This window comes from Engraulis encrasicolus, chromosome 15 (genome assembly GCF_034702125.1).
Source record: "Engraulis encrasicolus isolate BLACKSEA-1 chromosome 15, IST_EnEncr_1.0, whole genome shotgun sequence".
Taxonomy (NCBI): Eukaryota; Metazoa; Chordata; class Actinopteri; order Clupeiformes; family Engraulidae; genus Engraulis; species Engraulis encrasicolus.
The window spans coordinates 38,698,659-38,723,658 of record NC_085871.1 but is presented as its reverse complement, the minus strand read 5'-3'; the positions used below and the strand labels follow the sequence as shown (position 1 = coordinate 38,723,658).

Sequence of the window (25,000 nt, the reverse complement as noted above, 5' to 3'; positions counted from 1 at the left end):
ACGTTTAAAGGACGTCTTTTTTAGGTCATTTTTGGACGTATAATTTAGGTCATCTGAAGGTGCAGACTGTTACTCCAGACGACGTCTTTTTCGGACGTCTAATGGACGTCCATTTTTGACGTCTGTACTACGTCCATATTACGGTCATCTCTAGTCCAAATAGGGTCTTAGAGGACATGTTTTTGACGTCATTTTGTAGGTGGTTTTATTGACGTCATTTTTGTGGACGTCTTTTTGACTTCAAATTATCTCTGTGAGTTGTCATTCAAACATAAAAGTGACAGCATTAAAAACCTTGAAACTTCTAGTTTTCAAAATATACAGACAATTATCACATGGAAAGTGACAGGGGGGGTTTACTTTTATTTAGCAAACACTTTTGTTTACAAGGTTCAATCTTCAAAAGTCTTGACTACGTACCTCTGCAACGTTTTTTTTTTTTGTAGAGTTGTGTTTACATTCAATTTAAAAACATTAACTTTACTGTCATATTCTTTTTTGTTAGGCTTTTCAGAAGAGGGGGAGATAACAAATGTGATCTTTTTCAAGAATAATTATCACCACTGCGAATTTCATGAAGTATTGATGATTATGACTCCTACACTATCATCTCTTAACAACATTACCGGTGTATTACAAAACCCGAAAGTCTTGAAATTCTAAGTAGTGTTAAATATTCTTGAAAATAACATTCTTATGAAATAGGTTCCAACATATTGGAAGAGAGAGATTGAAAAGACATTGTACCTTGGGTTAAGAGACAGTTCATCTGAATGAAAACTCTGCATTACATCAATGGGTCTTACATCTGCCACATCATATCATTTCACAATCGTCCAGTTTTACAACATATATATTTTTTTTAAAAATATGATGGTAACACTTTATTTTAACATTACATCGCTTAGCACTAATACATACAATGTTAACCCATTGATGCCTAAAGCACTTGCAGAAAAGGGTGCTGATGCCATACAAAACTCCAGGCGCCAGGGCCAATGTTGCACAACGCAACATCCAGCATCAATGAGTTATTGCCTGTATAAGTAACTTGTAAGGCATGTACTAAGCGAAATCAAACATTTGTTAGGTCCTTACTGAGGTTATATTAGGTAATAAATCCCAAATAGTGCATGAACAAGGGATTTGCGAATACATGCCTAACGTATGTTTGATTTTGCTTAGTGCATGCCTTACAAGTTACTTATACAGCATACAGGCATTAACACTGTATGTATTAGAGCTAATAGATGTACTGATAAAATAAAGTGTTGCCAAAATGATAATCAAAATAATTCCCTGTAATAATCCTAACAAGCATGAACACAGATAAATTGCCATTAACTGGTAAATTATGGAGAATCGGTCCTTGAGAAGGGACACAAAATGCTCTTTCTTCAGGTGTTACTTGAAGCTGCATAGGCTGTCTGAATGTCAGTGGATTCAAAAGAGTCATTGAAAGATACTCCCATTTCTGTTGTTGTGGACTGGTGGTGTCTACGTAGGTGGTGTCTACATAGTAAGTCCTTGTACACTTGAACAGCCATCTTGGCTGCAAATTATCATCATATCCTGTGCATCTGACAAAGCGTGTACTTGACAAAGATGCCAAACTACTTTCTTGATGTCTGTAGTAACTATTTACATTTTGGGCATAAACACATGTTGAGTGATCACTGGGCTGCTGGGAAGCTTTGAGAGAAGTTGTAGTGCCTTTGTTCGTTTGTTGGTTGAGATGGGAACGTCATAAACATATTCAAAGAAGGTGAAAACAGAGCTGAGCTGTGCTGGATGTAACAAGTTGCAGACCCAGTAAAGCTTGAACAGCTTGTCAATTGTGCAAGTCAGGCCGTCTGCAACGGGAATGGTCACACGGTCATTCCTGGCGGTTATGACAGACTCTTCAGGTTCCCAATGCAGACCACTAGTGATTGGGTTGTGGATTCCATCTCAGTGTCAGTAGTGCAGTGAAGAGGGATGTGAAGTTGGTTCCAGACTGAGAAGAAGTAGAAGAGGAGGAAGAAGAAGAAGGGAGAGAGAGAGAGAGAGAGAGAGAGAGAGATCATCAATAATACTTAATATCAAGTTTTACTTAACTGATTGAAAGGTATGAAGCATACCAGTCAGTATAGCCGAATCAACTACACATACATTGATATCATGACATCTTCTTAGCTCTTCATTAAACTGAGTGAATTTAATTTCATTCATTTTTCATTTCATTATTTATATATACGTATGAAGAGTTTATTGCAAAACGGTGTATCTACCCTTTTTTTTTTGGCATTTTATTATTGAAAATGGCTGTCCAGAGGTCCTATCACCTATGTGTGAATTCTTGCCATTCAAATATTTTGAGAACATACTTTTTCAACTTACAGTATATCACGCAAGTGAGTACACCCCTCACAGTTTTTGCAAATTTGTGAGTATATATTTTCATAGGAAATCATTAGAGAAAGTTCACTTTGACACAATGATTAGTGACCTTTTAACAACATATTTAACCGCTTAAATTTCTTGTTCACTCAGAAAAAAACTAAATACAGCCATTAATGTTTGAACATGTACTCACAAAAGTGAGTACACCCCAGATTAAAATCCGGTAGAAAAGGGGCTGTGTTGGCTCGAAATTAAACAAAATGAAAAGGGATGAAAGGGGAGGTCATCAGTGTGCGTTTCAACCTTTCTTTGCATTGCATTTTACATTTTGAGTCTGCATCTGGCTTAAAGGCCAACTTCCGATAAAACTCAGTTTTACTCACTCCTTTCGAAGATCGGACGGTCACCCCAAGTTAAACTCACTTGCAAGGCTCTCATAGCGGTGCGTCAACTCTCCTGGCTGTGTTTCCCGGTGTTTCCCAATTTACATCAATAATGCAGAGAAACGAGCGAATCACGAAAGCCTTTCTGTGTTTCGTCACGTCGAAAGAAGGCGTTGCCCACAAAGGTTTATATCGACCCATTTATCTAAAAACATGTCGAGTATTTTTTTTCTGCTTGTTTTCAAAGCAAGCAACGTCTGGTGGCCCGAAACATAGCTTAGCTTAGCTATCAGCTGGTTGCTACTCTCAGGTACACACACAGCACAAAGCCTCATACATAAAGCCTGCCCACTCCGGTTGCTCTGTGCCTGCAGCTCGCCTAGGGGTCGCTGTCGAAAGAGCACAGCCCTGAATGGAGCCTGCACGCCTCCGTTGGCGCCCCTATAGTGCAGTACCACCCGGAGAAGTGGCGACTCTGTTTCCCATTACATTCACTCCAAGGACTGGAGGACTGAGCCAATCAGAGACGCGTTTCTTTGAGAGCAGGAGGAGTGAGCCAATCAGAGACGCATTTCCACGAGAAACACGGAACACCCTCTCGTTTCTCCACAAGCCACCTTGCCAGTTTGCAAAAACGTCTTGAAACAAAGCAACCAGAACGTTTTTTAAAACAGGACCAACGCGTAACACATTCAATAACAATTGGGAACACGGCAATATTAATTAAATGACGTTGAGAGGCCATCTTTAAATAGATCGGTGTGAGATTTGAATGCAATCCTATGGAGAATATCATGATCTGCTTCAGTAGTCACAGTGCATGTTGACGTGCATGTTTGTTTTAGGTGTATTTCAGATTGCCAATGTTGACAGCATTCATGCATCCCCAAACCATGTCAGTCCCACTACCATGCTTGCGCACACTGATGACCTCCCTTTTCATTTCAAGACGATTCGAGCCAACACAGCCCCTTCTCTACCGGATTTTAATCTGGGGTGCACTCACTTTTGTGAGTACATGTTCAAACATTAATGGGTGTATTTTGCTTTTTTCTGAGTGAACAAGAAATTTAAGCGGTTAAATAAGTTGTTAAAAGGTCACTAATCATTGTGTCAAAGTGAACTTTCTCTAATGATTTCCTATGAAAATGTATACTCAAAAATCTGCAAAAACTGTGAGGGGTGTATTCACTTTCGTGATATACTGTAAATGAAATTCATTTTGCAATGCGGTATACATATGAACTTATACAGTATAATATCAGGAAGGAGCCAAGACTGACTTGCACCAACACAGACCCACACGCAAACACACCCAAACGCAAACACACACACATATTCCTACCAAAGATGTCAGCGATGCAGAGTCCTAGCTGGCCAATAGTGTGTGAGGTGTTAAGTTCCGCCTCTCCGTGCAGCAGCAGCAGGTTGGAGGATGGGACCTTTAGCTTGACTGACAGCTCTTCCACTGCATGCTTCAGAAGCTCTGTCTGCAACACACATACACATAAATATTACTGATACACACATCAGCTGTATAGGGTTATCTACTTTCCATGGCTTCCCCCAACTATAAAACAGAATTATAATACTTCCTGTAAAAAGTCTTTGACTAGGCAAAGCGCTATACAAAACAGATGTACTGCTGTGTGTGTGTGTGTGTGTGTGTGTGTGTGTGTGTGTACCTGTGCTAGTTGTATTTGGTGTATGTCTGGTCTGTGGCGTATCTTTAAGTTTACCAGTCGTGCCGGTGTGTTCTGCTGATGCTGCTGCAAGCGTTTTCATTGGCTGGTTTTCCTGCGAGGGCGTGGACTGCAATACGATGGCGATGTCTGCATCGTCAGACTCCTCTCCTTCATCCTCCTCCTTTAATTGGCTAGCTGCCGCAGCAACCCCGGCCCCTCTGGTGATGGACGCAGCAGGGAGCCAAGCGCATCCAGCCTCATGTTAATCTCCCTGTCACACACACACACACACATACACACACAATGTAAGGAAAGTTGAAAAGTCACTGTAGAGAAAGTGTCAGTGCGTGGCATGCACACAAGTGTGTGTGTTGTGTACTCACGTTAGTTTGCGGTTGGGCCGCCGCCGTGCCTTGAGTGGTGTGGAGGGGGAGGGGGGCGGAACGCCTCAGCACAGTCCTAACACCAACACATACACACACAAGGAACAAGGATGCATTAACACACATCAACATGATGGATATGGTAAGCATACAGCAATAAATTGGGAAAAATATTGTAGGGGCTACTATGTTGACTCATGGTCTGTGTGTGTGTGTGTGTGTGTGTGTGTGTGTGTGTGTGTGTGTGTGTGTGTGTGTGTGTGTGTGTGTGTGTGTGTGTGTGTGTGTACACTCACATTGTGCTTTGCATGGGTTTGGTCACCTGGTCCGAGTCATCTGAGAGTTCGGTACACTGCTTCCCTCACCATCGCTGTCAAAAATCTGTCAACCACACAATATACAGTCTCAAGTTTGCCGTCCGTGTTAGCTGTAACTCATCCAAATACTGCTACTTTGTACAGCAGGCACATATTTACTGACCAAGTTGCTCTCTATGACAAAAGTGCTATGGGCTACTGTGACAGGTAAACAAGAAACAACAGGTTAACAACACTTGGCGCTAATTAGTTCTCTACAACTACAAACCGCTGCTGTTCCCTTCCGTTTGGGATCCATATCACCAAACTATAGTTCTCTTGAACTTAACTGCATTGTTATAAGAATATGGCTATGACAGCCTTAAATAGCAGGTTAAAATATGGTCATTGACATTTTGGTGACAAGGGCATAACTCTGTATCGCAATGAGGTCCTAACAGAGGCTCTGCATGAAAGTGTTTTTAAAGATTAAAAGTCGTTTTAAAAGTAACTATCCTTTGAAAAATACCTGCACAAAATCAACCAGAAAAGACATCTCAGATTTTACACTGCAGCGGCTTCGGAGTCAGAATATGTGTGAGAACTGTGTAGCACTTTTCATCTGAAAATGAGAGCAGAAAATTGTACAGCAGTACTTAAATGTCACATTTACCAAAGTCTCTGTGTTATAACAATATCACAGTAATATATTTATCACAATTGCATACAATACAACAATAAGAAAAAAAATCTGAAAAAAACAAAACAAAAAAAAAACCAAATGAAAGGAGGCAGAGGGCCTGTAAGTGGATGGCAATTAGACACATGATCACATAGACAATATGATACACATGGAAACACACACACACACACACACACACACACACACACACACACACACACACACACACACTTACCATCAGTCTGATCATCCAACTGTTCAATCAGAGTAGGAGCTTGGACAGATGTGGCCACAAGACCTGGACTCTGATTAAGAGAGAAGAGAGAGAGGGGGGAGAGCACGTTAGTGCCCAGTGCATTGAAGGTACTTTAAAAATCCTGTAGCCATAACTGGTGTTGATACCTTGGTAGTCGCCACACTTCACACGCAGCTGTTCTACTCTGCCACCTAAAACGCAAACTTTGAATCTTCTTTTCAAATGTCATGGTATCGTCAACAATTACCATTGCCTACAATATCTCGTGCGTGGCCGTTTTATCCCTCGAACAGCGTACATCTGGCACGTCGCACCCTCCATCTGAAACAACTGCCGGTATTTTCCCAACACACCGTCATACGAGGTCTACCGAGACAAAACACGACAGCGTTGACCAGTTGCCCAGATCTACCATATTCAACTACATACTGAAACGGTGAAAACCACGACACTTACATGGAACTACGGTTCAAAGCTTGTATATTGACTGGCCACAACAACTACAACCAAGCCGACATAATGTGAATCGGAAATTCGCTTGTATCACCTTTCATCGAGCCAACACAAAACAGTGGGATACTGCTTGCTTTTACTGGTGCTATTCTTTATCATGTACGAGGGTGGCGGATGGTCTGATTTACATGATTTGACGCAGAACTGCTTACGTTTGAAGCGCTGAAGTTTAAAATCGCCTCTATGCTAGCCCTCCGATACCTGTTACTAGCAGCATCCACTTTTGCCCCACTACCAGTACTAGCTCTACGTCAATCCATCCGTGGTGTTTCAGTATCCTTACATAAATCCTGTCAGACTTTCTTTCATGCTCAGAAAATAGCTTTCAAACTTCACATCAGTTAAGTGCCGCCTGATTTCTTCCACACCAGCTAATTATCAGTTACCCTATTAGCAACCAATGTTAGCAAACCATCCAATATCACATTTCAAACCTTTAATTTTCCCAACACAACACGTTTTAACCATTAAGTTAGTCCACATGTGAATTAAAAGAAAATAAATATAATTTATAGTGCAAGCATTAAAGATCAATAGCTAACTGAGTATCAATAACTAGCTACATCTGATTGTAGGCTAGCTTAATGTTCACAGAGGTACTGAGGCTGTTCCAATGTTCGTACAGCAAAACTTGTGAAGCATGGTTTGATTTTAACCATACATTAACGGTAACACACGTAATTGTTACGAAATTATACCAATAAAGCGAATTACTTACGCCAGCCTCTCTCGGTGTCTGAAGTCAAGTCGCCGCATCTTGCATTTCCAACGGTAGAAAAGGCGGGCGGAAGTCTGCTTTCAAATGTCCACAGTCACGCGATTGGACAGCCAAACGGCCGTTAGTTTCTCACTTGTAGTATTAGCACGACCCAGAAATGAACCTCTTAACTTCAGGTTTCACACATTCTGTGAAATCTTACACAAAAATGACACATAATCTGTCAATGCTGTCTACACATCCCAATGTGTTATTTTTTTTTTGACACATCTGTTTAGGTAGTGTGTGTCCCACGGTGCATTGCACGTTGGAGAGTATCTCTCTTTCCCCACCCGATCTGAACAGAAAATATAGCCTACTAGGAAAACTACTATGGCCTATTTAAAAACAAAGCACAAAAAAAGCAACAGCAACAATAACAATCATGTCGATTTCCCTCACCTGTTTTTGACGTCCAAAAAAGTGACCTAGACTGACGTCCGAATTTTGAACTTCATAATGACGTACAAATAGGGTCATTATTAGACGTCCAAATAAAGGACCTAGTTTGTACGTCATTCTAAGGTCCAAAACTGGTCATGGACCGACGGACGCAATTTAGACCTAATTTCAACGTCTATACGACGTCCAATGTTTAGTGGGGTGTTGCCATTATTTGTAGACCATGAACCACACTTGGCCATCTCATCATTTGAATGTGCTGCCATCTAGTGTTTATTTGTTACAACTTCAATTTGGATTTGACAAATTCTGGAAACTTTGTTTAGTTTTATTTATTTTTTTCACTTCAGACTGCACGTTTTAGATTTGACCAGCTTCTCTGTCATGTTTAAGGTGAATCAGACAGTGACATTTAAAGCGTATAGCCTATAAGCTACATTTCCACTAATTCAACCAAAGATATCTTTGATCACTCCCATTCATTTCAAACTGAGTTGAGCGAGCAAGTGGAATCAGTCTTGTGCCTGTAAGATACAGTCATAACAAGATGGACTTTAATTGACAGACTAGCGGGCTCTTACTAACAGACTACAACAGGGATGGGCAACTTTTATGGTGAGGAGGTCCGCATTTTTTCATCATCACCATAGTAGGGCCACATGGGTAGAATATAATATTCTTAGAATCTCTGACATGAGGATCTGACTGCAATTTGCTGAGTTTGAGGTGAAGTTACTAGCTCACTGACAGCCCATATTGTTTGGAGGGGATATAACTAGTGTAGGCCTAATGTATTGGGCAATACAATTACAGCATATTGATTCAGTGGTAGTTTAAAATAATATATGGTATTTTTTTATTCCTGCACTGAGGCCGCATGTGGCCCCGGGGCCTCCAGACAGTTGCCCATCCATGGACTACAACCAGAGAGGTTCTCCATCAAATGACTACAAATCAATGGCCTACAGGACATCCGTCTACGTATGCAGTCCGATGGGAAATAAATAGAGAATAACATGTTTCCAATCCTCACACATGACATTTTCTCTGTCAACACCTGCCATATAGCCTACCGTTTAAACAAAGGCTGTGTAACTCACATTGTAGGAAAACATTTTAATTTGTGCCAGAAACAAAGAAAAGTGAAGAAACGGGCCCATATTTGCAGTGGAACGTTTACTAGGGTAACATTTAGATGTTGCACAACTAGGCGTGTTTTGTAGCATTTCGTAAACGCCCACTGAAACTTGTGATCCAACACACCATCCCCTGTTTGACATGTGAGTATCTCAAATAAATTCATATTGTCAAAATGTTTGTAAACGCTGCATGGTCTATGTAGAGCATTTGTGAATACTTGGAGGTTGCAACAGTAAAGTGTATATCGGATATACTTTTCGAAAGATCTGATTGCAGTTGCACGTAAGTGTCAGAACAGAAAGTTCAGAGAGACTCATGAATGAAATCCAGTGATTGTCAAACACGCTATCATTGACGTTTTATATGATATGCTATGCAATCTAACCATCGTATCACGCTGTAGTAGCCTACTCTTTACTCGGGAATTATTTGTCCCCTCACTAAAGCGACACGCGGTTCGTTAGCTAATCAATTTTGCTTTACGCATGACAGTGGTGGCAGCAGCAGTGGTGTGAGGACTTCCATTGACAAAGAAACTGTACTCATTGGAGGGAATATGAGCTGCCCCAAAACCGAACCGCACGTAACGAAGGAGGAGGTAAGATTGGGTGCATTGCATGGGCGCCTTTCAGTTGTGATGCAGTAGGCCTAGGCTATCACACTATCAGCTATGCGGAGTGGACGGGTGTGTTTTTTATTAGTAGTAGTAATTGCCTCGAGTGTCAGCATGAGTACCGGTAGTAGAATGGGGAATGTGACATTGATTAAGGGGATTTCTCACTGGCGAATTGGTTGAATGCTATTGAGTTATTGGGTCTCCTGAGAATGCATGGGCATTGGGCAGCTGCAGCAGCAGTCAAATTCCAGCGTAGTAGCCCTAGCTGACAGCAGTTGAAATTTCACAATGGAAGTGTTGCAATCAACATACATACCATGCCTTCCCAAGGTAATTGCTGCTGGGAAATGGGTGAAGCTGGAACGCACTACCTATGTGGATCCTTCTGGCAAAACAAGGTAATTTGGAGAGATCATTTACGCCATGGAAAATGTGGCTGGTGTCATATGATATATTGCTGTCAGTAAGACTGAATTACTTAAAAAGTGTGTGTGTGTGTGTGTGTGTGTGTGTGTGTGTGTGTGTGTGTGTGTGTGTGTGTGTGTGTGTGTGTGTGTGTGTGTGTGTGTGGGTGTGTGTGGGTGGGTGGGTGTTTTCAGAACATGGGAGACAGCAAAGAGAACGACAAGACCTACCAACACGGCTGCAGATGGTATGACGGCGCATTACATGCATTGAATATGTGTAATATTGAAGTCCCATACATATTCATCCTGGTGGTTTACATGGTGCATTAAAATGTGTGTTGAGCAGTGACACCTCAAGGGGACAGTTACGTCACACTGATCTTGACTTCTGTCAAAATGTGCTGCCATAGATGTTGGGTAGATCACAGCAATTCAAGTTGACCAGAGCATGTTGTTTGTGTCTGGTCTCTGTATAGTATGGTCTAGCTAGGCTGTGCCCTCCTAGTGACTTTCTACGCTGACTAGTCACTTTCAGCGTTGCTTCTAGTCAGGCCAGGAGCAATACAAATATTGTTTCTGAACTCCGGAACAATCGGGAACTCCTCCCACTTTGTCTGGAAGCAAACCAAGGGAGGCAGGTCAACCATGTCGTTTGAGAAATGTTCATTGTTATGCTCTTGGTCAGACCAAATTTGAAAGTCAATGATTCTCAGCGTAAGTATGGTCACCCAAGAAGTTTTTTTTTTTTTTTTAAGTTTAACAATGTTATTGTGTGTGTGTGTGTGTGTGTGTGTGTGTGTGTGTGTGTGTGTGTGTGTGTGTGTGTGCGTGCGTGTGTGTGCGCTCAACAAGGTGTTGGAATCATCGCCATTCTGAAAAGAACCCTCCATAAAGACTGCGTTGTCATGGTGAAACAGTTCCGGCCACCGATGGGCTGCCACACTCTGGAGTTCCCTGCAGGTCTGTACACCAGGGTTTAACACTAACACACGCCAGGTAGCCAAATGCGGGTGAAAGTCGGCGTTGGCTAGTAGATACCGAAGGTTCACTAGCCATTCTGGCGGGTCCGTTACTATTCTAAATGACGAGGCACCGCATTTTGTAGTTTTTTCCCTCGGACCGTCTTTGCTACAAGCGCAATGCAATGCGATTTCGCGAGCCTACAATACCCATGAAGCACCTGTGTCACGTGTCACCTGTGTCTCACCAGAGAGATTTTAGAATGAGAGGGGACATATGGCGGCCATCTTGGTGACGCCTCCGGGGTGCTATTTCGCGATTAAGTAGACCAGATCTGAGAGTCAATGGGAAAAATGAATGGGGAAACTGAGTATAGGACGGAGGGGAACCCAGCGGTTGTGAAAACCATATGGTTGAAACGACCGTGAAAAACTGATCAATCTAGACTACTTGGTTGTGTCATACGAGTCAAAATAAAGCTTTTTGAGCCACTTTTCTCACGGTTTTTTTTGACAGAGCGCAGGCGCAGTAGTTCCATAACGGCACGAGAGCAACGGCTTTTCACAACTGAGCATGTGCATAATTTCGCGTGCGCCGATGCAGCCAGATGATTGGATCACTGGCAACGCAGCTCAGCAGGCACATTGGCTCTTGTTACCAGAAAGGCGGGAGATGTGCGGGTAGACGCCATATTTGCGTTACGAATCTTCACCGTTAATTTCTATGTACCTGTCCTATCTCCCCTTACTAGAATATTTCTGGTCTCACGCAAGCCAGGAATCTGATAGGCCTAGAGCTAGTCTTGCGAATATGAGTGGCAGCAGCGAGCTACCAGCAGCACATCAGCGCGCGTTTGGAAATGTCACTGAAAACCTTCACGTGAAAATAAAGCAGCGAAGTTCATCTCAACTGACCTGTTTTGGGATCTGTCATTAGTACAATGCATAGTAGTAGTGGACATTAAAATGACCAAGACGAGAGGAGAACACCTCAGTCTTGTGAAAGTCTTGAGACCAATTAGCACAGTGATAAGACAAGGACACATGCGGCATTAATAATGTTCGGTTTAACTCATTTTCTGATTTGCCTGTATGTCTTCATACCTTAATATTCCTCCATGTTTCTTGTGCCGTTGTTCCCGACTGTCAAACGGGGCTTAAACAACGCGCAGTAGTAGCCTTCCAGACTGCACAAATCATGTCCCATGTCCCTTCGCATGTGCCCATCTTGCCTTGCTTCCGTTTAGCCGATATTTTAAACAACCCAATATTAAACGGAATAAAAGGAAGTCGTAGCTCCTTCTGTAGTTACCGGCCGCATATGTGTGTGCCTTCTAGTGGATAGCCTACTTTTATGAGAAAATATTCCAGAAGAGGTGTTATTCCACATCCATGACCGAGGACATGCGAAGCTTGGCAATGACTTGCACTATCTACTTTGCGCATCGAAAGTGCCCTTCAGATCAAAGACGGAAATATTTTGCTCTCATGTAGCTTACATTTGTGCCCTTCCACAACACTGTGCTTGGTGTTTCTGCACGGCTATTTCATTCCTCAGATAAGTTAATCTGTTCTTATAGCATGCATGCATGGACCAGTTAATAACAATTCTAGTTATTAGGCCCTATATTATATTATATTAGGCTATATTATATTATATTATATTATATTATATTACATTACATTACATTACATTACATTATTTTATGTTGTATTATGTTATATTATCCTACATTATATAATTCATTAAAGCTGCTATGATGATTAAGAAAATTATGGCTAGTGAAGAGGCCCAATGGCTAGTGAGTCAGGAAAACCACTTGCCAAAATGGCTGGTAAGTGAAAAAGTTAGTGTAAAGCACTGCTGTACACCTGTCTTCAAAAGTGGAGAAGACGTGCTCACACTATCGCCTAAATATTGTAACAGTTCTTAACTGAATGCTGAATCCCACATAAAACATAAATGAATGAAGGAAGCGAAGGCCAGCACTCTTCAGATTTTTTCTTTGTTTATTCGCCCTCAAACGCTCGTTGCCCGAAACGCTCATGGGCGAATAAACAAAGAAAAAATCTGAGAAGTGCTTTCCTTCGCTTCCTTCATTCTGTACACCTGTCTGCCAGCCCACTAAAAGTTATTGACCCTGCATGCCTCAGTATTTACTCACTGCACCACAGATTTTACACCTGCTCTCTTCCTGTGCCACAGGTCTGATAGACGATGATGAAAGTGCAGAGACAGCAGCGCTGAGGGAACTGAAGGAGGAGACTGGTTACAAGGGGGAGGTGGTGGGAGTCACTCCAGGTAACACGGACTTCATGTTTACATTACTATGTTACCTATGTACCACCTCCCTGTCCACTAATCTAACGTCTCTGCACCCTGACTGCCCCACTGTATTGTGATTTTGTTTATATTTGTACATATTTTATCTGTATCAAACTTACATGCACGATATACTTATACGATAGGGCAGTCATGGGTAAGCGGTTAGGGCGTCAGACTTGCCGGTTCGACTCCTGACCAAGTTGGTTGGGGGAGTAATTAACCAGTACTCCCCCATACTCCATCCATGACTGGTGTACCCTGAGCATGGTGGCGCCCTGCCGCACTGCTCCCTTTCGGGCGCCATTGGGGGCTGCCCCCTTGCACGGGTGAGGCATAAATACAATTTTGTGGTGTGCTGTCACAATGACAGTGGGAGTTGAAGTTTCCCAGTTTGGCTTTCACGCTTTCACTTTAATATACCTAGTGGACCAAGACTTCCGAAAAGAGGTGGGCTGGGTCTGCTTGATTCCAGACCAGCAAAGTATTTTGAAGTGCATTGTGGGTAGTCAAGATGACTCCTGTTAATGAAATGAAGCGTCACTCTGGCTTGTTTGCTGTTGTGAAAGCGGACCGCACCACAGTCTGCATGCTACATAGTAATAATGCTGTAGAACAGATTAAGTCTGCAACGCTTTGCTGATAGTGTGTGTGTGTGTGTGTGTGTGTGTGTGTGTGTGTGTGTGTGTGTGTGTGTGTGTGTGTGTGTGTGTGTGTGTGTGTGTGTGTGTGTGTCTGTGTCTGTGTGTGTGTGTGTGTCTGTGTGTGTGTCTGTGTCTGTGTGTGTGTGTGTCCAGTCACATGCCTGGATCCTGGACTGTCCAACTGCACCACTCAGATCGTCATGGTGAACATCAATGGAGATGATGTGGAAAACCTCAATCCTGCCCAGCAACTAGGTAAGCAATCTCTCTCTCTCTCTCTCTCTCTCTCTCTCTCTCTCTCTCTCTCTCTCTCTCTCTCTCTCTCTCTCTCTCTCTCTCTCTCTCTCTCTCTCTCTCTCTCTCTCTCTCTCTCTCTCTCTCTCTCTCTGCCTGCCTGGTTAACACCACACCTAATCACAAGTGAGATCGAAACGATTGTGTAGAACTAAAGGCAGTATGGGAGTTTCCAGGCTATCTCTCTCTCTCTCCCCAAGTGTGTTTCTCATGACACATTACACAGTCCACAGACATTACCAGCCAAAAAATGCCAGAAAGTAACATATGAAACATTCATCCTCCTCAAATCAGACATTTAACTACACTTTATATACTACACAATAGAGATGATATTATGTAAACGTGTACACTGGACAGGTGATATTTTTAACTTGTTTCTGTTTCTGTTTCTATTTTTCAGGGGAAGGAGGTAAGTGTTTTATTTATTTGTGTTAAATTTATGTACCTAGATGTTTTATAATTATGTGTTGCATACGGTATGAAATGCCTTTCCCATATGTTATTTTTGCAGAGTTTGTGGAGGTTCTTCTCCTACCTCTTGATGAGTTTCAGAGGAAAATCAACGGTAAGGTCCTTAAATCAACTTAAATCACCTGGAAATGTGCTTGTTCCATGCAAAACAAGTGCTCATACTTGCAGCAGAAATATTAGATCACTTTGAATGATGATTATGGTAGCATAGATAGCCAGCGAGACTCTCCTCCATCTTTTTCCACCATTAACCTTACCATAACTTAAACATCATTGATCCATTCTGGTTGTTCTCAACCTTTTTTGAACAAACACTCCCTTGATCTCATCACAAGTCTGCCAACATCCCCTTTAGTATTAAATAATAAAATAGACTAATGCCCCCCAATGGTAACTGAGCACCCCCCTTCTCAGCTGTCTTCTTCTCAATGCCCCCCTAGGCCTCCCTAAAGCGCCCTAAGGACCCCTGTTGAGAAACATTTATCTATGCAATTTTCTGGACTATTGACCTCACCCTAGAAGTTATGTCCATAATGTACCAAGCATACGTTTCACATAACAATGCTGTCAAGTGCACTACCGTGTACAAAATGGTCATGAAACATTGTGTGCCAAAGAATTTCATGCTCAGGTTTTGCAGCAAACTCTAGCCATAAGTCATAAGTGGATTTTTTATTATTAATAATAATAGTAATAAAAACAATTTTGAATTGTTTAATAATGTTGAAAATAATGAAAGGTGTTTTTTGTATTTTATGTATTGCATCTTTAATCGTGCTATGTGTTTTTGTTTATGTGTTTTGTCTTTTAAATACAGAGGTCATTCAGAAGGGGAACATTGTTGTGGACTCCAAGGTTTACATTTATGCCATGGGGATGTCTCAAGCCTTCTTCAAACCCAACGAGCTCCCAGTGCTCAAGCAGTGAGCCATCAAGCTGGGGTGCATTTCTCAAAAGAGAACTTGTTAGCCTGTTAGCAACTTCGGTAGTTGCCAATGGGAAAATGCATTGAAAACAACAAAGTAGCTAATGTAGTTAGCAACTTTTGGTTTCGAGAAATGTACCCCTGGTGATGAATCCTCTTTCCTGGGATCTTCCAGATGGGGCATTCCTGAGAAAATCCCTGGCAAATACAGTAGACTTTGCCAGATGGAAAGTTTGCTGGAAAGACGACATGGGGAGGGAAAAAAGAGCGTTGAAATATTGTGCAAGCTATGCTTAAGTACTTAGAATGAATCTGAAATGTGCCTCCATTGTGCACTAAACAGGAATCAAAACAGTACATCTGAATTTGTATCCTACCTAGTGACCTACGTATGTCATGAATGAGTGAATGTTTTTTGAATACGGCCTTTGTGGAATCTAAACATTCCTCCTAACACTATTAACAATCTGCACATTGCAGAGTTGTGAGTTTAGACCTTAAAATGTTATGTCATGTGATGACATTAAACGCTAGTTGCTGCAGGGTGCCTTCCTGAATGGTTTACATGTAGAGACACTTGTTTTCACCAGGTAACAGTTGATTGTGATCTGAATGGATTGCATTGTTTTTTGTTTTTTTTACTATTTTGATCTGTAGCAGTGACTAATGAACGGTGCCATGATGACTGTAGAGGTCTTAATAATTATGTGTAATACAACTAATAAAAGTGTTACTGTGATTTCAGAATTATTGCGTGTGTCTTAGTGCTTGTTTTTCTTTACCATATACAGACAGGGTTTAAGGTCTGAATATTGATATTGTATTATGATACTTGTAGCCTCTTCTTATTTATCCATGAATTTGTCCATTTATTCCTGCATTGATGCCATTCATATATCACATTAGGGCAGTCATGGGTAAGCGGTTAGGGTGTCAGACTTGTATCCCAAATGTTGCCCGTTCGACTCCCGACCCGCCAGGTTGGTGGGGGGAGTAATCAACCAGTGCTCTCCCCCATCCTCCTCCATGACTGAGGTACCCTGAGCATGGTACCGTCCCGCCGCACTGCACCGTAGGGGCGCCATTGAAGGCTGCCCCCCTGCACGGCTGAACCATAAATGCAATTTTGTTGTGTGCAGTGTATTTTTGTGCTGTGGAGTGCTGTGTGACAATGACAACAGGAGTTGGAGTTTCCCAGTTGGGCTTTCACTTTCACATATCACATTTTATTATATGACAGTCATACTGTACCTGGCTGCACATATGCAGTCCAATGAAGAAATGTGCAATGTCAGTGCCTGTCACGTGCCCTGGGAAGTTGATAGTATTAGTAGGCCTATCCAGTCTCGGCAACTCCTATAGGCCTAGTGTTCTTTTCCCATGATAGCACATGGATCACGAGTCGCATAATATACAATATAATTTTGAATTCCAAATTAATACAATGTTGTAAACAAAAAGCTTGTTTGAAAACACAATTTTCTGTAAATTAATGGAATAATGAACAACATATCTCTGGTCTGGAAATGGTGCACCTCATCTCCAAAGCATAAACTTTGGATACTGGAGCCTCTGCTTTCTATCAGGCTGCTGTTACCTTCATTCATTCCCTGCGGTGTTCTTTTGTCCATGGCTGCTAGAGGGCGCCAGCAATCAGCTTGCTTTCTACTCCACGCTGGGAGTTGTGGGTTGTCTTGTCTTTCCTGCCCATGTCAGTCAGAGTTGTTAGCGCGAGTCGGCAGCCAGCATCGGCTGCTAAAGCAGGCAGTGCACCATTGACCCACAGTTTCCCCACACAACCATTAATATCACAAATAGGTAAGATACCCACCTGCTCTAACCACAAACTCATTGCACACGTTGGCCAGAAACAACGATCTGCTGAATCCGACACGAAACAAAGTTTCTTCCTGAAATGCTATGCTAAATATGCTAACTATATTAAGCTAGCCACTCGTGCATACATGCCATCCTGCTTTTGTTCCCCCTGATACAGAGTGTCCCTGTAGCACATGCCTGCTTGAAAAGTAGACCACCACCAAATACATCTGAACTGCACGTTAGTGTAAGTAGCTTTATTTATTTATGCAAAACAAAATGGGTTAGACTCAGCCGTGAAGTATTTGGCTAGCACACGGAGCTAACATTGTTGTCATGTCTGCAGCACACCTTGTACCACAGAGGGTTAACCGGCTGTGCTTGCACACAGTAGCCTACATGGCCTTATCCTGAAATTGCCATTGTAATGCAGTCGGAATAATATTTTTTAGCGGTGCTGTTGTGTTGTGGTCTTAAATCTGGCATTATTAGCATTGTGTTGACATCGCGTCGCCAGCTGAGTTAACACCGTAGGCCATGATCAAAAGACTACGATACAATGTACCTGTACAATATTTGGCGTTTACTTCCTGGAATGGTCTAAATAAAGTTGGTATGGTCATATAGGCTACTGTACAGTACGCACCAGGGCTTGACACTGGCACCTGCGAACCGGCCAAATGCTGGTAAAACTTGGCTGTGGCTGGTAAAAATTTCAGTATCACTAGCCAATTTGGCAGGTAGCTTATTCTATAGTATGACATATCAGAATAGCGAATATTCTGCAGTTTGCCCCTTGTGTATTAATTGTTTGTACTTTAAGCTCAGTTACTCAGTTTCTATTTGTTTGTTTTATTTCCATGTTGAAACCTATGCACTCATCTTCTTGCTTTAAGCACCTCATCTTCTGAGGCTAGATGTGCAGCGTCATGATAAAAAAAAAATATGGCTAGTACAATAGCTGGATGGCCCTGGTACGCACACACTGACCAGTGTTCATACTCTTAATTCTGAACTTGGATGACACTTGGTCTGTGCCATGCCCTTGTCAACCACAAGGGTTTAAGTTGTTAGCAACTGAACTTTTTTGCAGCTTGACAAAGACCCCAGAAGTCCTAATTGCTTTCAACTTGGATAGCATGACCAAGAGATTCAGGGTGTTGGTTACAGTCCCTGGAGCAAAGTGGTTTAGGTTCCTAGGCTGCAAGGATACTTTTGCCATGGACTAAGGTGTAGAGATGCACCTAATTCTCAGTGTTCAGGGTGGGATTTGAACCAGCAACCTCCCATCATAGACCAACTCCCTAACATTTCGCTACATGCGCTTATCTCTTCATCTTCCAGCGAACTCCAGAGTGAGTGAGTGAGAGAGACAGAGACTGAGACAAAGTGCAAGCTAGGGCTGGCAAGATGTCCGACAGCGCGGACCTGCAGTTTGTCAGCCCGTACGCCTTCGAGGCCATGCAGAAGGTGGACGTGGCTCGGCTGGCTGCCCTCAGCGACCCGGAGCTGCGGCTGCTGCTGCCGTGCCTGGTGCGCATGGCCCTGTGCGCTCCGGCCGACCAGAGCAAGACCTGGGCCCAGGACAAGAAGCTCATCCTCAGGCTGCTGTCGGGCGTGGAGGCCGTCAACTCCATCGTGGCCCTGCTCTCGGTGGACTTCCACGCCTTGGAGCAGGACGCCAGGAAGGAACAACAACTCAGGTCAGTGAGGTTTACGATGCACGTGCAGGCCCGTACACAGAGGGTGGATTCCAATCTTCAGACTTCAGTCCTCCCTTGCCCACTTGCCTGCTTGTGACCTCATGATGATGTCACTGACATCAGAAAAATAATTCAAAATCTTCCAAAATCACATTTCTAATGTCATTTTCTCATTTGCAATTGGAATGGTGAATGAAAAACAGCCCCCTAAAAGTTGTTGCGGTTAGGCTGACAGCAGGGAATCAGTATTGTTTTCTCCACGGAGAAGGGCCCAGGAGGCGGGGCGAGGCCACAAGCACAAGTGGAGGACAGGAGTGTGCATATTGGAATGCACAGAGACGCACATACACACACACACACACATACACACTACACACACACACACACATACACACTTAGTATCAACTAAAGCCTGGCTCAAACTACACGACTAGCTTACCCCCAGGACCATTGCAAGAGATTGTCGGGAAAGATTCCACGCCGTTCTAAGATAGAACTTTGGCAGCTCAAAGAGCCGCCGATCGCAAATCATAGAAATCAAACAATGTTTGATGTTTGTGACTGGAAATAGAACGCTGCATTGTCACCGTGGTTGCGAGCAGGGATAAGATTGACAGTTGCGATTCTCTTCTAGTGTGCGGTGCACCCCGACGTCAAAATCGGACATACAATCGGGAGTCGTGTAGTTTTAGGCTGGCTTGAGGAAGGAACGGCAGGTTCCTTATGCCTTTGCAAAGAAGCTCACGCTGCACCTTGAAGATCCCTTGAAGACTCTAACATTTTATATCACTGTTTACATCACTGCTTTATTTTCCTCACAGGCACAAGGCTGGAGGCTCCAACGGGGAGAGCATGCTAGTGTCCCAGCTCCAGAGAGGCCTGACGCTGGAGTTCGAGCACAGTGATCCCTTACACAGACTACGACTCGCCCTCAGCGAGCTACTCGCCATCATGAACAAGGTACATTACACAGCACTAGAATACTAGCCTGATTATCATCGACGCTCAAATCTCTTCGAGACTTGGGTCTGACCAAGAGCATAACAATTAACGTTTCCCAAACGGCATAGTTGACACGTCTCCCTTGGTTTGCTTATGGTTGTTTGCTTACCGACAAAGCGGGAGGAGTTCCCGTATTTTCGGGAACTCAGAAAGTACTTGCATTGCTCTTGACCTGACTACTAGAATACTACCGCCTGAAGAGCACAATACTGTCATTAGAACACTGCTTCATTTGTGTACAAAATTTGTGTACAATGTAGTGTTTCCCACAGAAATTTTGGGAAACTATGGGAGCAGCAGGGGGGGGGGGGGGGGGGGTATTCACACAGCGTAAATGCAAAACGGCAAAACAATGAGTACAGTATGACATTGGCGCATGGAGAAACTATAGGCCTGGGCCTACATTTCAGCCATTTATATTTTGAGAAATAAGGCTACCCATTTTACCCATGACATGTATAATTGTCATTGTCAAAAAATGCAGTACAGTGAATCATTTCTGTTTACAACAGTTTCATTCGTCCCTCATGCAGGGGTCTATATAATGAAAACAATAATAAAACAAAATAGGAGCAGAGATAAGAATTTAAGATCACTGTGTGTAACGCACAGACAAAAAGTGTCTAAGAGTAGGCTATGCCTTTTCCCCCACACACATAGGCGTACACATTCTACATGAGGGGTGCTGATCACAGGGCCAGTTTTTCAAAATTCCTCCCAATAAAAGGGCTGAACAACATATTACACATGTATGTCTATATTCACATTCATTACACATTCATTTCTATATGCAGCCCGATGTCTCCTCTGCTGTGTCAATGAAGGCCTGTCACCTAACTCATTACAACTGTAAAACAAAGCCTGGGGAGTGTTAGTAAACTCATCCCAACTGTCCCTTCTCTGAAGGTTTTTTATATTGCTCCCAAACCCAAGTTAACTACAACAACTTGACTAGGCTTTTGATCCCTCTGTCTTTCAAGCACTTGTGGTTTTCTCTATAAGGTGTATTTACTCCAGGAGGAAAATGCGAAGGAAATCGTAATTCAAATCGTTTTTAACAAAAACGGAAATCGTTTTAAAAAAAAGTTTTTTTTTGTTTTTTTTGTTTTTTTTTACATTTTCGTAAACTATGGCAGCCAAATTTAAACTATGACGGGCCGCCATAGTTTCCTCAATGTATGGGAAACACTGCAATGTAAATTGTTTATGTGTCTAATAGTGAATGGTTGCTCGCCGTCATGATCAAGTGTAAAAAGAACTAAAACGTGATAACATTCAATGTTGCCATAATATTGATTGAAATTAGTAATAATATTTAATTAGAATCACAAACAAATCTATAAAACTGTGTGCAATCTATAATGTACAAACCCCAACTCCGATGAAGTTGGGACGTTTGGTAAACAGTGAATAAAATCAAAATGCTATCATTTTCAAAACATTCAATCTATTCATTAGATGGAGAATAGTGAAAAGACAACATATTAAGTGTTAAAACCGAGAAAAAATATTGTTTTGGGGGACATATGTACTCATTTCTAATTTGAGAAATCCAACACGTCTCAAAAGAGTTGGGACGGGGATCAGTGAAATTTAGTAAACATCCAAATAAGATAAAACAACAAAGAAGAACATTTCAAAATGAATTGTACTGACGGACAATATAGGTGTCCAGGTATAAGATCATCACAGAGAGGCTGAGTCACTCAGAATTAAAGATGCAAAGGGAATAATTACCATAGTTATTACATACATTTTTGAATTCCCTTTGATTTACCACGATTGAGTGTATATAAGACATATTTTTGTTAATAAAATCATTGTATAGGTTCATGACATCATGAAATATATATTGGCTGTAGTCTCACTCTAATTCCTGGAGTGCTAGAGCTATTGAAAATTGACCATATTAAGAATGCTTAATGCATGAAAATGACACAGGGGTTTAACATTCTCCTAAGCACCTGAGCTCACTTGAAATAGACCCAGAAGACATGGGAAACTGTCCTTTGCTTACAGAAGTCAGCAGAAGTTGTAGAAGTCCATTCTTTTTGACAATAATAGAGCATTGCCCATCCTGTGCTACAGTGAAAATGGACCATCCAACTTGTGTTAGTGCTAGCTTCAAAAGTCAGCCTCCATGATGGCATGCGGATGCAGTAGTGCATTGGTTAAGATGTTCTCACTCATCTGTAGAGTTAAATACAGTGCTGAATGGTATAAATGGGTTTTAAACAGCATGAAAAGCCACTCATGCATTATATTTTGAAGGGAGATCTTCGATTACTGCCACATAGTAAGGTCAAATTGCATTCTCTACTATGTTTTAACAGTTTGGCTCCATCATAAGGACCAGCATGCGATAAAATGGTGGGTTTTTGGTCAAGACCTGTCACACTGTAAGCACTACAGAAACGAAAACATTGCAAAACATGACAAGGAATACACCCACCATTTAAGCTGGTGAAATCATGTCCAAGATAGGAATTAACACTGTTTTTTATATAAAATCATCTCATCGGTTAATGTATTTAACTGTTAAGTGTTGTCTTTTGTTTTGTTTTTAGTCTTCCTCGACATTTGCTGCCATTTATTGTCCCCGTCCCAACTCTTTTGAGACGTGTTGGATTTCTCAAATTAGAAATGAGTACATATGTCCCCCAAAACAATATTTTTTCTCGGTTTTAACACTTAATATGTTGTCTTTTCACTTTTCTCCATCTAATGAATAGATTGAGTGTTTTGAAAATGATAGCATTTTGATTTTATTCACTGTTTACCAAACGTCCCAACTTCATCGGAGTTGGGGTTAGTATATGTTGGCTATGCCTGTTCATTACGCTCAGTACACAGGATATGGCAACAACCATTGGCACAAAACTTAAGCTTTTAATTGGGGACTAAAAAATATCTTCTCACGTGCAACTTTTCTATTTTTTCAGGTGGCTGACTCCAGCGGGGAGTTCTTTCTGAAGTCGTCAGAGTTGTTTGAGAGTCCTGTGTACCTAGACGAGCTGGCAGACGTTCTCTGCATCCTTCAAGCAGGTGCAGAACTCATTCTTCCCTACAGTACATTCAGACCAGTCACCAAAGCATATCTCCTACCACCACAATAATCAAGCAGGACTTGATTTGAAAATGCATTTCTATAATGCTAAGCTCTTCACAACATCAGAATGCTATTTGTTGAACAGCTGTGGCCTAATTGTTGGCTTGGGATCAGACTCAGAGGGTAACAAACGGCCAGGAATTGAGTCGGTGCATCTTTTCTAAAACGCCTGACCAGTCCACACCCTGATGGCATTATCAAGGCGTTGTGCCCCACTTAACCCATTTTAGCCTAAGGCACCTGCGAAAAACGCCTGCTGAATACCTAAGCCCTTTTTGGGAATAGGTGCCTTCTGCCCATTAAAATCTAAATACCTCAGCCTCCGAAGCACATACAAACTTGAAATAAGTTGCATTTAAAAGCTAGGACCCTCATTTCGCATTAGAATGTATCCTTCAGCTGTAACATACCCACATTTTTAATTAAAAAACTCAAATCTCAAGAGCCTGAATGTCGCTCCAGGCACTAAAGGTCAAACAATGTATGCGCAGCATCAGGCTAAAATGGGTTAAATGCGCCAGCATTTATGGCAACATTGAACTCAAACAGAACATCCTATCCTTGGGTAAGGGTTATTTTCTCTAGAGTTGTTTATTGACTCATCTCTTGTTTGTTTTCAGGGTGTCTGTCATTGTTGTTGCTGAGGCTTTGCATCATTAGTGACAGGTGCTGGTGTATTTATCTCTTGTTTGTTTGTTTGTTTGTTTGTGTTTTGCAGAGCTGCCTTCCTTGTTGCCCATCATTGAGGTGGCAGAGGCTCTGCTTCACGTCAGGAATGGAGAGTGGTTCCTCTGCCTGCTTGTTGCCAACGTCCCTGACAGCTTCAATGAAGGTGCGATATACATAGTCATCAGGCCTGGTCTATCTTGCTATTTTTAGGATTCTTGCACACCTCCTTTTACCAGGAGTGGATCCACTGGGTCACCAACGTATAGAGACAAAGAAGCTCCCGCACACTGTTCACATTTGCAGAGGTTTTACCTGCGACGTTTCGGTCTGTGAACTTCCTCAAGCAATTCTTTCTTTGTCTCTATACGTTGGTCTATCTTGCTGTCATATTTTCTGTCGATCTCTCCCTTATGGTCATCACATTCATGGAAATGGGAAGTCAAGAATAGGTGTAATGGCTTGGACCTGTAATGTTTAATATTTAGGCAAAATGGAGTAATATAGTCGTATGTTCTCAGCATACATGCATTGTCTTGTCTTGTTATGTCCTGTTTTGTCAAGTCGTGTCTAATATCTCTGAGAATGACTGGAGCCACACCGAAGACAATTTTCTGTTTCATGTGTTGCAGACCATTAAGTTTTATTTATTTATCTATCTAGAGTTAGTAGAGTAGAGTACTTCTCGTAATCCAGAGGGAAATTAAGGTGTCTGACAGCTCACATAGATGCAAACATACAGGACATACTGTAGATACAAGACTGTCTCTGTCTCTGTCTCTGTCTCTCTCTCTCTCTCTCTGTCTCTCTCTCTCTCTCTCTCTATCTATCTATCTATCTATCGATCTACAGTATCTAATGTAATGTGTGTGTGTGGCCGCAGTGTGCCGGGGTCTGATAAAGAGTGGAGAGCGACAGGACGAGGAGAGCGTTGGAGGGCGACGGCGGACTGAAGCTCTGAGGCAGCTCTGTCAGATGAACCCCACGCAGGCCCTAAACATACGCGCCATGGTGGTGAGTATACATTAACGTCTAGCTCTTTGAAAACTGGAGTTTGTGGCCCTACCGTGGCGCAAATGGTAGGGCACTCGTTTGCTATGCGGCGGACCCGGGTTCGACTCTCGGCCCGGGTCCTTTTTCCGACCCTTCCCCATCTCTCCCTGCCCACTCACTTCCTGTCA

General features: G+C 42.3%; 2 protein-coding genes and 1 long non-coding RNA gene across 3 annotated transcripts in view; 2 read left to right on the top strand and 1 right to left on the bottom strand.

Moving 5' to 3' along the window:
- LOC134464055 (uncharacterized) overlaps nucleotides 1-6,113 on the bottom strand; it is a 6,117-nt gene extending 4 nt beyond the window's left edge. Inside the window, exons 1-7 of the long non-coding RNA XR_010037828.1 lie at nucleotides 6,047-6,113; nucleotides 5,659-5,751; nucleotides 5,130-5,214; nucleotides 4,834-4,909; nucleotides 4,505-4,721; nucleotides 4,111-4,255; nucleotides 1-1,996 (exon numbers count right to left, since the gene is read on the bottom strand). The exon at nucleotides 1-1,996 is cut by the window's left edge and continues 4 nt beyond it. This is a non-coding gene — a long non-coding RNA (uncharacterized LOC134464055). The remainder of the gene's footprint in view (nucleotides 1,997-4,110; nucleotides 4,256-4,504; nucleotides 4,722-4,833; nucleotides 4,910-5,129; nucleotides 5,215-5,658; nucleotides 5,752-6,046) is intronic.
- A 2,874-nt stretch (nucleotides 6,114-8,987) lies between these two features.
- On the top strand, nucleotides 8,988-16,271 carry nudt5 (nudix (nucleoside diphosphate linked moiety X)-type motif 5). The gene is made up of 10 exons (XM_063218036.1): nucleotides 8,988-9,019; nucleotides 9,372-9,477; nucleotides 9,826-9,893; nucleotides 10,095-10,147; nucleotides 10,755-10,862; nucleotides 13,068-13,163; nucleotides 13,982-14,083; nucleotides 14,526-14,534; nucleotides 14,637-14,690; nucleotides 15,414-16,271. The coding sequence occupies exons 2-10, from the start codon at nucleotides 9,436-9,438 to the stop codon at nucleotides 15,521-15,523; spliced, it is 642 nt and encodes a 213-aa protein (XP_063074106.1). The 5' UTR covers nucleotides 8,988-9,019; nucleotides 9,372-9,435; the 3' UTR covers nucleotides 15,524-16,271.
- Nucleotides 16,272-18,690: 2,419 nt separating this feature from the next.
- Nucleotides 18,691-25,000, top strand: part of ints2 (integrator complex subunit 2) — a 30,646-nt gene continuing 24,336 nt past the window's right edge. The window contains exons 1-5 of the mRNA XM_063217471.1: nucleotides 18,691-19,042; nucleotides 19,864-20,002; nucleotides 22,987-23,089; nucleotides 23,872-23,985; nucleotides 24,703-24,833. Of these exons, the coding sequence (XP_063073541.1) occupies nucleotides 18,750-19,042; nucleotides 19,864-20,002; nucleotides 22,987-23,089; nucleotides 23,872-23,985; nucleotides 24,703-24,833 (780 nt within the window). The 5' untranslated portion in view covers nucleotides 18,691-18,749. The remainder of the gene's footprint in view (nucleotides 19,043-19,863; nucleotides 20,003-22,986; nucleotides 23,090-23,871; nucleotides 23,986-24,702; nucleotides 24,834-25,000) is intronic.

Excerpts from the sequence above, each read along its gene's own strand:
- nudt5 (XM_063218036.1), top strand. The coding sequence starts at position 9,436 with ATGAGCTGCCCCAAAACCGAACCGCACGTAACGAAGGAGGAG. Across the intron at positions 9,478-9,825 it reads CGCACGTAACGAAGGAGGAG|GTAATTGCTGCTGGGAAATG; the intron begins GTAAGATTGGGT and ends TGCCTTCCCAAG. Across the intron at positions 9,894-10,094 it reads GATCCTTCTGGCAAAACAAG|AACATGGGAGACAGCAAAGA; the intron begins GTAATTTGGAGA and ends GGGTGTTTTCAG.